The 13,168-nt window shown below is 53.6% G+C and overlaps 6 protein-coding genes across 6 annotated transcripts; 3 read left to right on the forward strand and 3 right to left on the reverse strand.

Annotated features, from left to right (window-relative positions):
• Positions 1–79: 79 nt before the first annotated feature.
• On the reverse strand, positions 80–1,536 carry CTRU02_205452 (wasp-interacting protein vrp1p; the record flags this gene model as incomplete). The annotated part of the gene is made up of 2 exons (XM_036722750.2): positions 80–1,345; positions 1,408–1,536. The coding sequence occupies 2 exons, from the start codon at positions 1,534–1,536 to the stop codon at positions 80–82; spliced, it is 1,395 nt and encodes a 464-aa protein (XP_036585647.2).
• Positions 1,537–2,968: 1,432 nt separating this feature from the next.
• On the forward strand, positions 2,969–4,279 carry CTRU02_205453 (uncharacterized protein; the record flags this gene model as incomplete). The annotated part of the gene is made up of 1 exon (XM_036722751.1): positions 2,969–4,279. One exon carries the CDS (start codon positions 2,969–2,971, stop codon positions 4,277–4,279), a length of 1,311 nt encoding a protein of 436 aa, XP_036585648.1.
• A 990-nt stretch (positions 4,280–5,269) lies between these two features.
• Positions 5,270–6,323, forward strand: CTRU02_205454 (uncharacterized protein; the record flags this gene model as incomplete). The annotated part of the gene is made up of 4 exons (XM_036722752.1): positions 5,270–5,433; positions 5,494–5,766; positions 5,824–5,967; positions 6,062–6,323. The coding sequence occupies 4 exons, from the start codon at positions 5,270–5,272 to the stop codon at positions 6,321–6,323; spliced, it is 843 nt and encodes a 280-aa protein (XP_036585649.1).
• A 2,288-nt stretch (positions 6,324–8,611) lies between these two features.
• CTRU02_205455 (CORD and CS domain-containing protein) lies at positions 8,612–9,812 on the reverse strand (the record flags this gene model as incomplete). Its single annotated transcript, XM_036722753.1, has 2 exons — positions 8,612–9,474; positions 9,707–9,812. The coding sequence occupies 2 exons, from the start codon at positions 9,810–9,812 to the stop codon at positions 8,612–8,614; spliced, it is 969 nt and encodes a 322-aa protein (XP_036585650.1).
• Positions 9,813–10,749: 937 nt separating this feature from the next.
• CTRU02_205457 (glutaredoxin domain-containing protein) lies at positions 10,750–11,184 on the forward strand (the record flags this gene model as incomplete). Its single annotated transcript, XM_036722755.1, has 2 exons — positions 10,750–10,956; positions 11,053–11,184. The coding sequence occupies 2 exons, from the start codon at positions 10,750–10,752 to the stop codon at positions 11,182–11,184; spliced, it is 339 nt and encodes a 112-aa protein (XP_036585651.1).
• A 413-nt stretch (positions 11,185–11,597) lies between these two features.
• CTRU02_205456 (HpcH/HpaI aldolase/citrate lyase family protein) lies at positions 11,598–12,331 on the reverse strand (the record flags this gene model as incomplete). Its single annotated transcript, XM_036722754.1, has 4 exons — positions 11,598–11,876; positions 11,932–11,957; positions 12,021–12,113; positions 12,163–12,331. The coding sequence occupies 4 exons, from the start codon at positions 12,329–12,331 to the stop codon at positions 11,598–11,600; spliced, it is 567 nt and encodes a 188-aa protein (XP_036585652.1).
• Positions 12,332–13,168: the final 837 nt, after the last annotated feature.

The raw sequence follows: 13,168 nt of genomic DNA on the forward strand, positions 1-13,168 counted from the left end.
TCTTAGAACCTTACTCCTTGTAAGAGTTGCAGGTGAGACCAGGGTCGGTCCCAAAGCCATCCATTCCTTCACAGAGCGCTCAAATCAAGCGGAACGCTGCTGCCTCTTCCTGCCCTGTAACGTTTGGGGCCACCAACGAACTCCCTCGGCTTTGGAAGCATGCTTTCATCCTGAAATCTCCAACGCGGGTCCTGGACAATGTAGCGTCCGTTACCTCCACCTCCAGAATGTAGGCTTGCGGTTGTGTTCGCCCGCGATGGGGGAGGGCTCTTTGCACCGTTAGGGGCGAGAGTAAAAGCGCTAGGGTCAAGCATAGATGACCGAAGTCCAGACCCAGACCGAGCGCGTGAGGGGGGAGCGGCCGGCGGCGAAGAGGCGGCAGCGGGAGGCGAGGGAGCCGACGAAGGGGGGGCGGGGGTGCGGCACTGGGTGATGCTTGTCCAGCTGCTCGCAGCGCAGCTTGCATTGCTAGCGGTGGGGGTCCGTTTGATGCAGATGGAGGGGGCGGAGGCGGCGCTGGTGGTGCTGGAGAACGAGAAGGAGGTGAAGGCGCAGGTGGTCTGGGTGCAGCAGCACCAGGTGGAGGGGGTGGCGCTGAAGGGGGTGCTGAGGGTGGCGCCGAGGGAGGTGCCGAGGGAGGTGCCGGAGGTGGCGGAGGAGGAGCTCCAGGGGCCGGCGCGCCGGGTAGCGGAGGCGGGTTGCCGGACGGTGCTGCAGAGGGCTTTCGAGATGCAGGTAGTGGTGGCGGCTTTTTGCCAATTGGAGGCGGAGGCCCTTTCATTGACGCGGACGAGCTTGGTCTTGGTACATCACTCGTGGTCTTGCGTAGATTAGCGACAGAGGGCGGCAGTGCCGGAGCACCTGGAGGTGGGAGAGGAGGTCTGCCTGGAATGGCAGGTGCAGCACCCGAAGGCGGCTTGGGTGCAGAGAAGGACGGCGGCTTTGGTGCAGAAGACGACCGTAGATTGCTATTGCTCTCGGGGTCCGATAGGTATGACGAGTCGGCAGCTGCCCCAGTGTCAACAGCTCCGCGAGTCTTGCGTAGCTTTGGCATGCCTCCAGCGAACAGTCCAGCCAGTTGCGGTGCAGCATCCCCGGTACTCGGGGTTGGTATGCTATCCCGGCCACTCTGGTCACTGTTACTCCTAGCTCTGTTTCCTGGCACTGGAGGCGCAAGTCCACCTGGAGGTTTGGGCAGACCACCTAGCCCGGGTACTGGCGGTGCACCTCCAACAGGTGGCCCTCCGGAGCCGCCTGAAACCTTTCCAACAACGGGCGCGGATCTATCGTTCGTAACGGTCTTTTTAAGCGCTTTGCCTTTGCTGATATCGGAAAGAAGGGCACCCTGCAAACCGCGTTAGATTACTGTCTCTAGGAGCGAACAAACGCTCTGTGTTAAGCTCTTACTCTGTTAGCTCCTCCCCCAGGCGGTCTTGCCGGCAAGCTGCCGGCTCCTGGAGGTCCTCCAGGCGGAGGGGGCGGAGGCGGAGGACCACCCATTACTGGCATCGGAGGGGGCGGAGGTGGAGGAGGCATGTTGAAGCTTTCTCAGTTGACACAGTCCTTTTCGTGGCTACCGATAGGGGGAAAGCACCGAAAAGAAGAATTAATATAAGGGCGATGATCGCGGGTGCTGGTGGCTTGCGACAAGTGGTGAAAATGCCGCCGGCCTCGTCGTCGTCGTCGTTGTCGTCGGGATTGGCGGGGGCTCACACGGGTTGATTGTGTCGACAAGTTGAGCGCGACGACAACACAGGAGCTGTAGTCGAGATACAGTGTTGCCAAATGACAGGGTATTGTTTCACAGAACAGCAAATGATGATCTCGACAGTCGATCAGTGCATTCCAGGGGCGATGAGATGATGATACTCTGGGGTAGCTTTTCAGCCGCGTGGTGTTTCGTCATCTTCGGGTACTATCTCGGACGTCCACTGGATTATGCGGCGCTGTTAGGCGCTGGCGGTGCTACCGTAGTAGTGGAAGTGGGCTGAGGCGTGTCTGCCTGTTTCGAGGTACTTCCATTTGGCAGAGAGTTAGGCCCGAAAAGGAGGTACTTCCCAGCTTGTGCCGGCTTACTACGTATGTGTTGTATTTCCAGGTATCTGTGGCTAAGGAGGATGCAAGTGTCAGGCGCGATCTGAAAGGCAGCCACATAAGAATATGCAATTGTCTAATGGAGAAAATAAACCGGAATAGAGAAAAGAAGCCTGTGATTTGTGTGTATATCTAACTCTTCCTAACGCAGCACTACAAAAACATACACAGGCCCAAAATCTTGGAGCAAATGGTGTTAAGAAACATGCAGGTGATGCAAAACCAAGTTGCTGATGGTGCAGCGGCTGTGGCTGTAGCCAGGCCACGTTTCTTCAGTGACCTTAAGGTACAGTGCTTGTGGTGCACTAACTACTGCCCTGCAGTGTTTCTCCACTTGAGAGGGCCAGCTGCCAACCTCATTGGGGCGGCGTGTGCTCCCGAAGAGCCTCTCCCAAAGTCGGAGCGATCGCCTGTAAGGTAAGGCAAGGGGGGTTAATTAAAGCTCCTGCTATTGGAGGTTATGGGGCTATGGTGGAAATTTTGCAGGAGCTCCCAGCTCTCCCCGGAGCGACCGTCTCGTAGAAAGCTTCATTCTTCTCTGCCTCACACCAGCTTCACAATTACCAGGTTACTCGCTCACCTCCCTCCATTGCGCAAGACCCAAGACGGCCTCTCCCGGTATCTCGATCGGTACGGCAACACGGCTGCTGCCTCACCCGTTCGACGCCCCCTCTACTTGATTCTTGGCTTCGTTTCCACGAACCACACGACCGATTGCTGCCTTTTTGCCCTACTGCAGCCCAGAAAGACCGGTCGACGACGCGTCCTCCTTTTCGTTCGCCTGTTTGTGCACCGGGTCATCCAATTCAATCCCGCCGCAGGTCCCTCTCTTCCTACGCCAACACCGAACTCCTAAGCCTCTTCTGCCACGAAGATGATGCGGACCACCATCATCCGGCCTGCGGTTAGTCAACCTCGAGCCCTTTGTCGGTTATGCGTGACCTCGTCACGCGCCAGCCAACAGACTCGATTGCTGCAAACTGCCAAGCCACCCTTATCGTCAATAGTCTCTCCTCGATCTGCCAAGCTTCACGGGAATACCACGTTGAGACGAGTTGCTGAGGGAAGCCGCCTGGCCAGTACAGTATCTACGTTGGGCCTGGATAAGAATGGTCACAAGAAGCCTGTTGGGACGAGGGCATCGTCCAAGGAGCTACCTGATCTGAAAAAGCTGGTTGCTGTGGTTCAGCAGAGCAAACAGCGCTTCCTGTCTACGGATGGGATTCCTACTCCACAGTTGGTCATCGCAGCCTTGAAAACATGCCAAGGCGCCGCGAATGCGATTCAACCCTATCTGTCCAAGTCAGAGATTCGTCCGGCCTCGACCCTTACAGCCTCGACTGCGTCAAACCTATTATCCCTGGACTCGAACTCAAGTGCAGCTAAATCTGGTAGCACGTCGATCCCATCAGTCTCTGTCAAGGATACAGTTGACACAATTTCCGAGTCAGCGTACGAAATTATCGCCCACCCCACCGTTTCCATTGGTCCCCAGATCTTGGAGCTGTACGTAAACATCCAAGCTAGGCTTGGCAGGCCCGAGACACTTCCCCAAGTTTTCGACATGTATGCGTCAAAGCCCAAACCCAAGGCTATTGAAGGTTCAATCACCTATGTTGAGCAGAACCCAAAACGAGCAGACAAGGCAATCGAGGCAAATGTTGCCAAAATAGCTCTAGGCGTCGCCATCGATGCCAAGAATTTGGACGCCGCAATTGGCATCGTTGAAGCCTGCTATGCAACTCAAGCATTTTACCGGCAGAAGTTTCTGCGGAAGGCGTTTCTGCCCGTCTCGGCTGCGGGCGCGGCCCCAATTGGGGTCTACGCTCTTGCCTCCAACCTCTCGGCATTCCAGAACACGATGGAGCCCGTGACGGCCACGAAGTTCGCCTTTGTTGCCATCCTGGCCTACTTGGGATTCACTGGCACGATCGGGATGGTTGCCAAAACCACTGTAAATGATCACATGCGACGAGTCACCTGGGCACCTGGCATACCGTTGCATCAGCGGTGGCTTCGGGAGGAGGAGCGCGCTGCCATGGATGATATTGCTTGCGCATGGGGTTACAAAGAGAAATGGAGGCACGGTGAAGAGGGTGGCATCGAGTGGGAGTCATTGAAAGAGTATCTTGGTCTGAAGGGAATGATGCTGGACAGAGTTGAGCTGATGGAGGGAATGAGTTGAGAGGAGAATGTGTTGAGGGTTCGTCCATGAGACGTGCGGGGTGACTTCTTACCGGCGGCCTCGGGCTCCATTGGACGGAGAGGAGGACAGGGGAAGCTCGTCGTCGAGCTTAGGAACCACAAGTGATTTCTGGGTTGCGAGTCTAGAGGTCGTTGCTAAGCCCCCCCTAGTCCGGAGAATAATGCGACCTCCGGCCAATCCAAACCCACATCGGCCGTCACCCAGAGCCCGCCTACAGATCGGCAATCTACGTCTAATCCCGCGCATCTTGCCAAGAGACTGCCCAGACATCGCCCAGACAACATCGCCATCCACATGCGGATCACCGCAAGCCAAGTCGACATCGCTGTCACTGTCGTCTTGTTTCAAGCGCTATTCCTAGCTTTCCTCCGCTCTCTACTCTGCATCAGTGCATCATTGGTGACAAGATGAGTTTGACGATGGATCCACCAGATGGTGCATGGCCAGCGGCGGTCCTACAGATGACTGCATAGTTGCAGTAGCGTTCGGAACTTGTGAGCTGTTCTCTCATGTCAACTCTAAGCCCAAGCTTGCAATGTTGCAATCTATCTGATAAACCTTCCTGAGCTTGACCCTATATCCCCACCCGTCCCCAAGCCTTTACGGAAACACACCGGGGTGCCCCTCAAGACTTGTCGAACTACGACGACCCCTGCCAGCCATTGGGCTCTGAAAACGCCTCCCTGCCGCACACGCAAGCCTGGACTAGTCCGTACCGTATCTGCACAACCCTGCGGGCCGGGGACATTGCAAAACCACTTGTTCCTATAAAGAAGCAGAGCCTCTTGCATCATCTGTCAAAGTGTCAATATCATCATCAGTCTTCTGTCATCCGGATCAACCAGACGATATCGTCAAAGGATATTTACAGAGCCAACAACCATTAATATCGACAATCAAAACGACCAAGAACATAAGTCATACAACGACGGAACATTACCCAGCAACAGACCAAGTCAACCGCTCAAGATGGCTGCCGATAAAGAAGACTACACTCCGTTTGACCCTGTGCGATGTGCACACTACGCTCGGTTTGCTTCTCAACTCCATAGATGGCAGTTCGATCTTCTATACTGGCTTCTTTTTGTCTTTAACCTATTTGTGCTGTTCCTTGCGGCATGGAACTATACTCGGTAAGTCCGCTGCAAAATCCTGTGGCTTTTCATGAACATCCTTGCTGACCGACTGCTCAGCACATTAGACGCCGTGAGCGATCTTTCCGACACGGATCCAAAACGAAAAAAGGCCGTCAAGCGGTGCATCTGGTTCAACCTGGCATGTGTGTGTGTGTCACTGGTGACCGTCATCATGGAAGTGTTCACATTGATGGCACTGCAATTCTGTGATGGTGAGGATCTTATGTCACTCTACTGGTCAACCTTCACCATGATTCAGGTTGGATCTCTCATTGCCGTGTGCGGAGTCATTCTAGCTCTCGTGCACTCTCTGAGACAACGAAAGCACCCGTAAGTGTCCTCCCTGTCATATCTGATCGTCTCGGCAGTATCCTAACCAATGTACAGGCCTTGGGCTCTTGCTTTGGGCACGCCCGTTCTGGTTATCGCAGGCTTATTTCACTACTTCCACAGCTGCATGTCAAGAAGACTGAAGAAGGCCGTGAGGAAGAGGAAGATGAGCGACGCCAACACGCTACCAATGAGTCAAGTGTACGTGCATTTCAAAGTTTTCACCGGGCTGGTGTGCTAGCTGCCTGATGATCCGTCGCCAAGATATAACTATCAGTGCTAATACGCATTTTAGCAACACTATTCAAGCCGAGGCCAGTGATGAAGACGAGGGTATTCAGGGAGCCGAGATTATTGGGCTCACCATGGACGGCGGCCCAATCATCCACTTCAAGGATGCAGTGCCCTACAACATGCCAGAATCGAGCGAAATTATCGGGCGTTGCTCCAACGACAAACCTATTGTAATCTGTCGGCGCGATGGCTTTCAACTGATTTACAATGGTATGGACGAACGAACGCCATCTCCTAACCCGGCTGGTAAGAGCACTAGGTGAGGTGGTGGTTCCGTTGCATCCCGCAGCGGTAGGCCCCACCCTTGCATTGGTGCGGCGAAGCCAAAGGCAAAAAAGGTGGCAGTCTAGATCCCGCCAGATCGACCAGTCTGAGGGACCCCCACGTCATTACATCAGGCACGAACGAGCAGAGTCCCTGCAACTGAGAAGCCACACTACTCTATACCGCACTCTCAACTACGCACAACTGGAGAAGGATGACTACAACACGCCCGTTTCCGCCCAGCACGGCATAGCCCTCATTCCCCACCGACCTCTGCAGACGCCTCACGTCTTCTGTCCGTCCACTTTAACTTTCTCCCTTTTTCGGCCGCTTGGCGAGGCGATCCCTGTTCGTTGTTTTGAAGCGGGCGGCCCTTCACAGCGCGGAGTGTCTGTCTTCCACTCTACGGGCCGCTCAGATTCTCAGCCCGGCGGGCCAAGCCCACGTCCTCCCGCACTAGTGGGCGAAGCCACAGTCACCTGACTACCGGAAAGACAGTCATAAGAGAGCTCAAGGAGAGCGGACATTTAGTGGCAACAGTGAGCGGAGCACAAGGCCGATCCTGACTACGGCTGTCGAGGACATTTCTCCTTGCGGACACCGGCCGAGCGGGATGACGACGTCCCGTCTCCCTCGACTGGTCCATTTTTTACAACGCATTTCTTGTCAATTCTTGTCTTTTTTTGCGGATACTCCCTCTCGCCTGTGTCATTTTTTAATTTTTTTTGCCATTTGTGGCCCCTTTCTCCTTCTCTTTTTCTTGTGCATGTTTTATTTTACACTACTCTTGTATCCACATTGCAGGCTTGGCGTTTTGGGAAATGCAGTGAAGGGGGTTGATCGACTGGCGGTGGCATCGGGGGAGTGGATGAACGGGGGAAAAGGGACAGAGGGGAGTGCACGCATGTGTCAAGTGTGCTGTGCACACCATCATCCGTGCTCACTGGCGCAATCCACTTCTCTTGGTGAGGAACGAAAAAGGTTTTTTTTTTCTTTTGAATTTCTGTCTAAATGCGTCAGGCCGCTACACGAGCCAAGACTTTTTATCTTTATCAACAGAGTCCACCCCTGACTCTCATTTTCATTTTGCGGCTATGAGATTTTCGGCAGGGGTGTTGTTACTAGCGTCGGCATTGGTGGTTTTGGACCGTTATGTAAGGTAGAATTACTCAGACTCCGGGTGCCTCTGTTCTCACATGCATCAAGCTCAACGGAGGGGAGACTCACGTCTTCTTTGTTTTTTTTTTCTGCCTTTTGGCTGGGTACGGGTTGGAAAATGAAACTAGGAAGCATAGATTGAATCAGATAAGCCAGAGTGGTTCAGTGTACACTGCCACTTTCGGCCACCTTTCCAACCAAGGAAAAAAATTGATCATTATTTTCCCCTGTTGAGTGAATGAAATTTCATTAGTGACCACGAAGAATCATGCTCGACCGCGCAAAAGCCAATGGTTCGAATGCCAAGGCTTGGTGTTGCGAACATCGTCATCTCAACAATCATGATGATGATGATGAAAAGACCAAGAGCGAGAGCGCGAGCGCCCGCGCGCACGGAAGTGGGCTTGGAGGGATAAAGGGCGAAGAACGAGGGGCTTGAGAGGGCTGACGTCTATCAGGTATCGTTTTGGTCTGAGGTGCACAGGTAAACTTCATTGGGGGGGTTTTTTACGCTATACATCGTTTATTCTCGTCATCCATCTGCAACAGACTAGAAGTCTTTCCTTTGCTACTACGGGGTTCCAGTCATGTTTGTGTGGCTCTCGCCGCGTCCATGTTTCTCCTCCCTTTCTTCCAATGGATCGAGTCAATGGACGAGGCCGCGCAACGTGCCCGCCAGGACCTGCATTCACATGTTCTTGGCCTCTTGGCCATGAGAAAGGGGAGAAACAATGATAGGTACACGCAGCAGGACGCAAAACACAGCCCCCATTCCCAAGAGATATCCCAAGAGATGCCCCAAGAGATGGGCGGCGCGGTAGAATCATTTTTGTTATCTTGCATTATTCCTTGTTTTGCGGCTTCTCGGACTACAGCAAACACCGCTTCCCAGAGTGGGACGCCGTGTCTCACATGCCTATCTAGAGGTATCTTACGTGCTTTTCCTTTCTCTACGCCCGACTATGACGAGGTCTCATTCCCCACCCCCCTTTTCACCTCTTTCTACCTCTCTCTCGTCTCTTCTCGCTGGCCGGGATTCCCTATTTGATACATCCGCGTGAATGCTGTTCCGGGCCTAAGGAGCAGATGGAACAAATATCTGTTGGTTGCGGGTCATGTGCTCCAATAACTATTGCAAACGCCCCGCCTTCCCAATCTGTAATATCTCGCCGGTGAGACGGTCGTCACTGCGCAGGACTGGCCACGACTCGCCGCCAGCCTTGGCGAGATTCACCTCGAGCTTAGTGCCAAGGACCTTGAAGGTAGACTTCTCCGTATCGATGGGCGCGAACAGAGGCACTTCGGCGGTGTAGCGCTTAGGCGGTGAGTCAGAGGTAGGCAGGTCGAGAGCGATAGACTGCGATTTGAATTCGATCTTGGCCGAGTCCTTGACAATCTTCTTCAGAAAGAAAGAGGCGATAACAGTAGAAGGGGTCTGATAGAAGTCGCTACGGACTGTGTCGAGCTTCTCTTCCCCGCCGCTACCGCCAGAACTGCCCTTCTTCTTGCCGCTGCCAATGAACAGGTGACGGTTCTTGGTCTTGCAGCCCTCGATCTTCATGAATTGGTCGAACTCCAAAACACGACGCTTGCAGCAGCTGTAACCCTTGGAGCCCTCATGGAAGATTGGGACTCCGGGGTGGTGAACACAGGTCTCGCCGTCACGAGACGACCCCTTGCGGTAAGTGGCCGAGCAGGCTTTACGGCGACAAGTGGCACCGTCGGGAATCTCGAGGGAGGAATCATCGGACTCGGACTCCGGGGGTGGCGGGGGAGGGGAGGGCGCGGCCTGAGCCTGAGTCTGAGAGAGGGGCTTGCGCGCCGGGGCCGGAGCTGATGTGAGCTTCTCGAGGAGGGCAGCCTCGGCAGGATCAGGCTTCTTCTGCTCGATCTTAGGAGGCAAGTCGGCGGTGGAGTGTTTGCCAGTTGTGCAGGGGGGGATTGTCATGAACTCCTCGAAGGTGAGTACGCGGGGCTTGCAGCATTTCCAGCCTATGAATACTCTGTAATTAGCATTGGTTTCTCGTATTGTAGTGAATGGCGATGGGATTAAGCAAGGGATGCGAAAGCTTCAATTGGACGAACGAAGAGAGGGCAATCCCTATCCCAACACACGGGACAAGGACGGAAACAATCGCGTCCCCATTGAAATGACGAATTACAAGAAAAAAAGGTAAGACGAAATCGGCAGTGCGGTGGTGTATAGTGGGCAATGTGTGAGTACCTTTCTGGCCTTCATGGAAGATGGGAGGGCCGGGGTGGTAGACGCATGGCTCCTCTGAATCGGTGTAGAGCTTGCCGCAGCCCTGGTGGACGCACTTTTCTGCCATGGTGGGATGGCTCGCTGTCGTTTTCGTGTGTGTCGAAGATTTGAGACTTTTATAATCGGATTTTGGTTAAAGCCTAAGAAAAGATAAATTTTGGTTGCGACAGCTGGTGACGTTTGAGAAGTGAAGGGAGAAGTAGCGGGTCTGCAGGTTTGTAAATTGTCGAACAGCCCCGTAAGTGAGGGGTGGTCGTCGTCGACGTCGTCGTTAGGTGGAGGGGTTACTATGTTCTCCAGGATTCCAGAATTTCCCAGGGGTCTTCCACAGCGATTTAGCGGCTCAAAATTATGCATGTTGGGCACAAGCTCCGCGCAGTGATGCCGTTGATTCGCTGGTGGAACCAGACGCGACCAGCTCTCCGCACTCACCGCCTTCCGTATAGGGTAGCCTTTTCCATGGATCATCATGTAGCAATCGACCAAATGAGTCGCAGGTTACACCGGGCCTGCCAGCTAGCTCCTTGCAAGACATTGGTGTAAGTTCAATTACAAACGTACGACAACACAAGCCAATCCACACTTTTTGCCTTCGTGTTGCCTCATTTCTCACAAGCAATTGTCAGCGTTCCACGAACATATATACATGGATGCCGAATTAACCAGCAACCAGGCATTTTGAAAACATCTCAGCGGGCGTTTTCTTTGCACTCTCTTTGCTTGCAGCTTGGTTAGCTCATCTTTAAAACCCCGTTTTATGTTCACTTGGTCCCTGCTCCTGACTTGACATGAGCAGAGTCTGACACGTCATATCCCAGTTCATCCATCGTCAGCTGACAGCGAAAACGAGGGTGTTTCACAGTTCTTCAAGCCTCTCTTTCATCCCGGCAACAGATCTACGTACCCAATACACTGGGCTTGCGGGCTGCGGAAGAAAACACCGGATAAAGAAGCAATCGCGAATCTACTATATCTTTAAGCTTCGGCGCGGTCGATCACCAAGCATGTTTGCTCCAACAAGACGACTCCTTCAACAGGCCCAGACATGCCGGATAACGTTGTTTACTCGCGATAATTGCGGATTGTGTTTGCGAGCAAAATCGGCCCTCTCCAACGTGTGGGACAGGAGACCATTTAACTTCAAAGAGATCGACATCACGGCGCCAGAAGCCAAGCGCTGGAAAGATTTGTACGATTTTGATGTGCCGGTAGTAAGTTAGTCTAAAGCGACAACGACAAAAGTGATGTCTGATGTTGCACCCCGAGTTTACTCTGCACAAAGCTCACACCCCCCTCCATTACCCCAGATCCATATCAGCAAAGTCGAGGCCCCTGAGGAAAGTCCAGACCCCAAGGTTGTTGGTAAGGCCGTCAAGCTCATGCATCGGTTCGATCCTGACCAGATTGAAGCCAAGATGGATCAGGTTGAGGCCAAATAGCAGGTAGCTTTACGAAGCGGCCGCATACTCTTGGCCCACAAGCCAAGCAAACATAGCCTACATACCCGCTAATCCGTCATGTTTATCTGCCGCGTCAGTCGTCTAGTAAGATCCACCCTTGGCTGGCTTCGCCGCACCGCGCGCAATGCTCAATGACTCCGCCAATGTGTACTGTAATGCTGTGTAATCTGTGGCCACACTAAGCATATCAAATCCCTTGTCTGCAAAATGCTTGGACTGTTCGCCACTCGTGCAGAAGATACCAGCTTTCTTACCCGCCTTGTGGGTGGCCTCAAGAATACAATCAATGGCATCACTCAGCTCCTTCTTCATGATGCCATTGATCACCGGGTGGCCGATGTTGTTTCCTGTTGTGCCATTAGTTGCTTCATATGACCGGAATCGAAAGGCTGTCACAGCTGACCTAAATCAAAGGGCCCGATAAATAAAACATCGATGCCTTCAACCGCAGCAATCTCGTCCACCGAGTCCAAAGCCTCTCGGGTCTCAATCTGAACCATGGTGAGCAGGCTATCGTTGGCCTGCTGCAGATACTCAGTCATACTCGGCGCCGGGCTGAACCTCTCCATGGCCAGCGGCGAGCCGAAACCCCGTCTTCCCCATGGCGGGAACTTGGCAGACTGGACAAGATCCTTTGCCTCCTGGGCGTTACGGAGCAACGGGACAAGAATCTTTTTTGCCAGTTAGTAAAACCTTGAAGCTGTCTTGGCTCTTGGTGAGCCATACCCCGTGAGCACCACAGTCCAATGCGCCTGTGTCACGTTGTTAGCGATGCTTTCCACCTGAACGCCTCAATCTCCGAGGAAGCTTCTTACGCTTGACCATCCAACCCTGCATATCAGGTATTCTCACAATGGGCGATACGCCAGCGGCGGCGATGGCGGGAACTGCATCGTGCATAGCCCCGTCTAGGCCACAATCAGCTCGGCGTCCTTGGCTACCCCGAGGTCATCTTACCGTCAATGTTCCCGTGTTCGCAGTCCACCAAGACCCAATCCACACCAGGGCTCCGGGCAAGTACCCGGGAGACATTGGCCCCCGGGATCATCTGCCACAGTCCGAAGCTCGGACCGGTGCCTTTGGTGAAGACTGATTTAAGCCTGTTAGCTGCCTGCATCGCCGACATGTTCTGGCACAAATTCTAGTCGCTGAAATAGGTCAAAATAGATGATGAGCGAGATCTGGGCTACTGGTGCGAAGACTGTCCTCTTAAGTAATGTAGTGTCTGTCACGTTGTCTCGGACCCGGGCTTTGGAACTCTCGATACGTCCTTTCATCTACGCCCTACGACCCCAACCCAGGTGCGGGGGTCACCACCATAAGAAGCTGGGTTGTGGTCCCTGCAACACAATACTACTACACTAGGCTACAATCAACTTGCAGTGGTTAAATGGCCTGTTTGCGGGCCGGCCGGAAAGACAGCCAGGCGGGTTCGCAAAGTTAGGCCCATCAGCAACCCATGAAGATCCAAGCGGCGGGGTAAGGTAGGCTGTGATTGGGGTCATTACGGGCAAACGTGGGGAAAGGTGCAGCATAGCGGGGCATCAACTGGGCCCGGTTACTGGTAAGGATATCGGACTCGACATGGACTGAAGCTGTTCGGTCGTAAGCCGGAGGTTGAGGGCATAAATCAAGAACCTCAACCTCATTATTATCCAGAAGCCCACAAAACATCACACCCTTCGCTTCATTGTATATTCATGGCTTGCTTTTTCATTTCTTGGCGTGGGAAAGTTAGTGTACAACTCGAATACACAAACCGAGGCCTGGCGCCATGATTCCATAGACCTGCTAAACTGGTCGGGCATGCGTACACCCTGTTTCCCCAAACTTTTATCTATCTTTCTGCTTCTCAATTGCGAACGGCTCAGCGCAGCGGAATCCATTCGGGGCCTAGGGGTGCCACTGTGATTGACCCCCTCCTTGAAGCCTGGTTTGCTTGCGCCCAAAGCTTCCTCTTCGC

This window comes from Colletotrichum truncatum (assembly GCF_014235925.2).
Source record: "Colletotrichum truncatum strain CMES1059 chromosome Unknown Contig_0003, whole genome shotgun sequence".
Taxonomy (NCBI): Eukaryota; Fungi; Ascomycota; class Sordariomycetes; order Glomerellales; family Glomerellaceae; genus Colletotrichum; species Colletotrichum truncatum.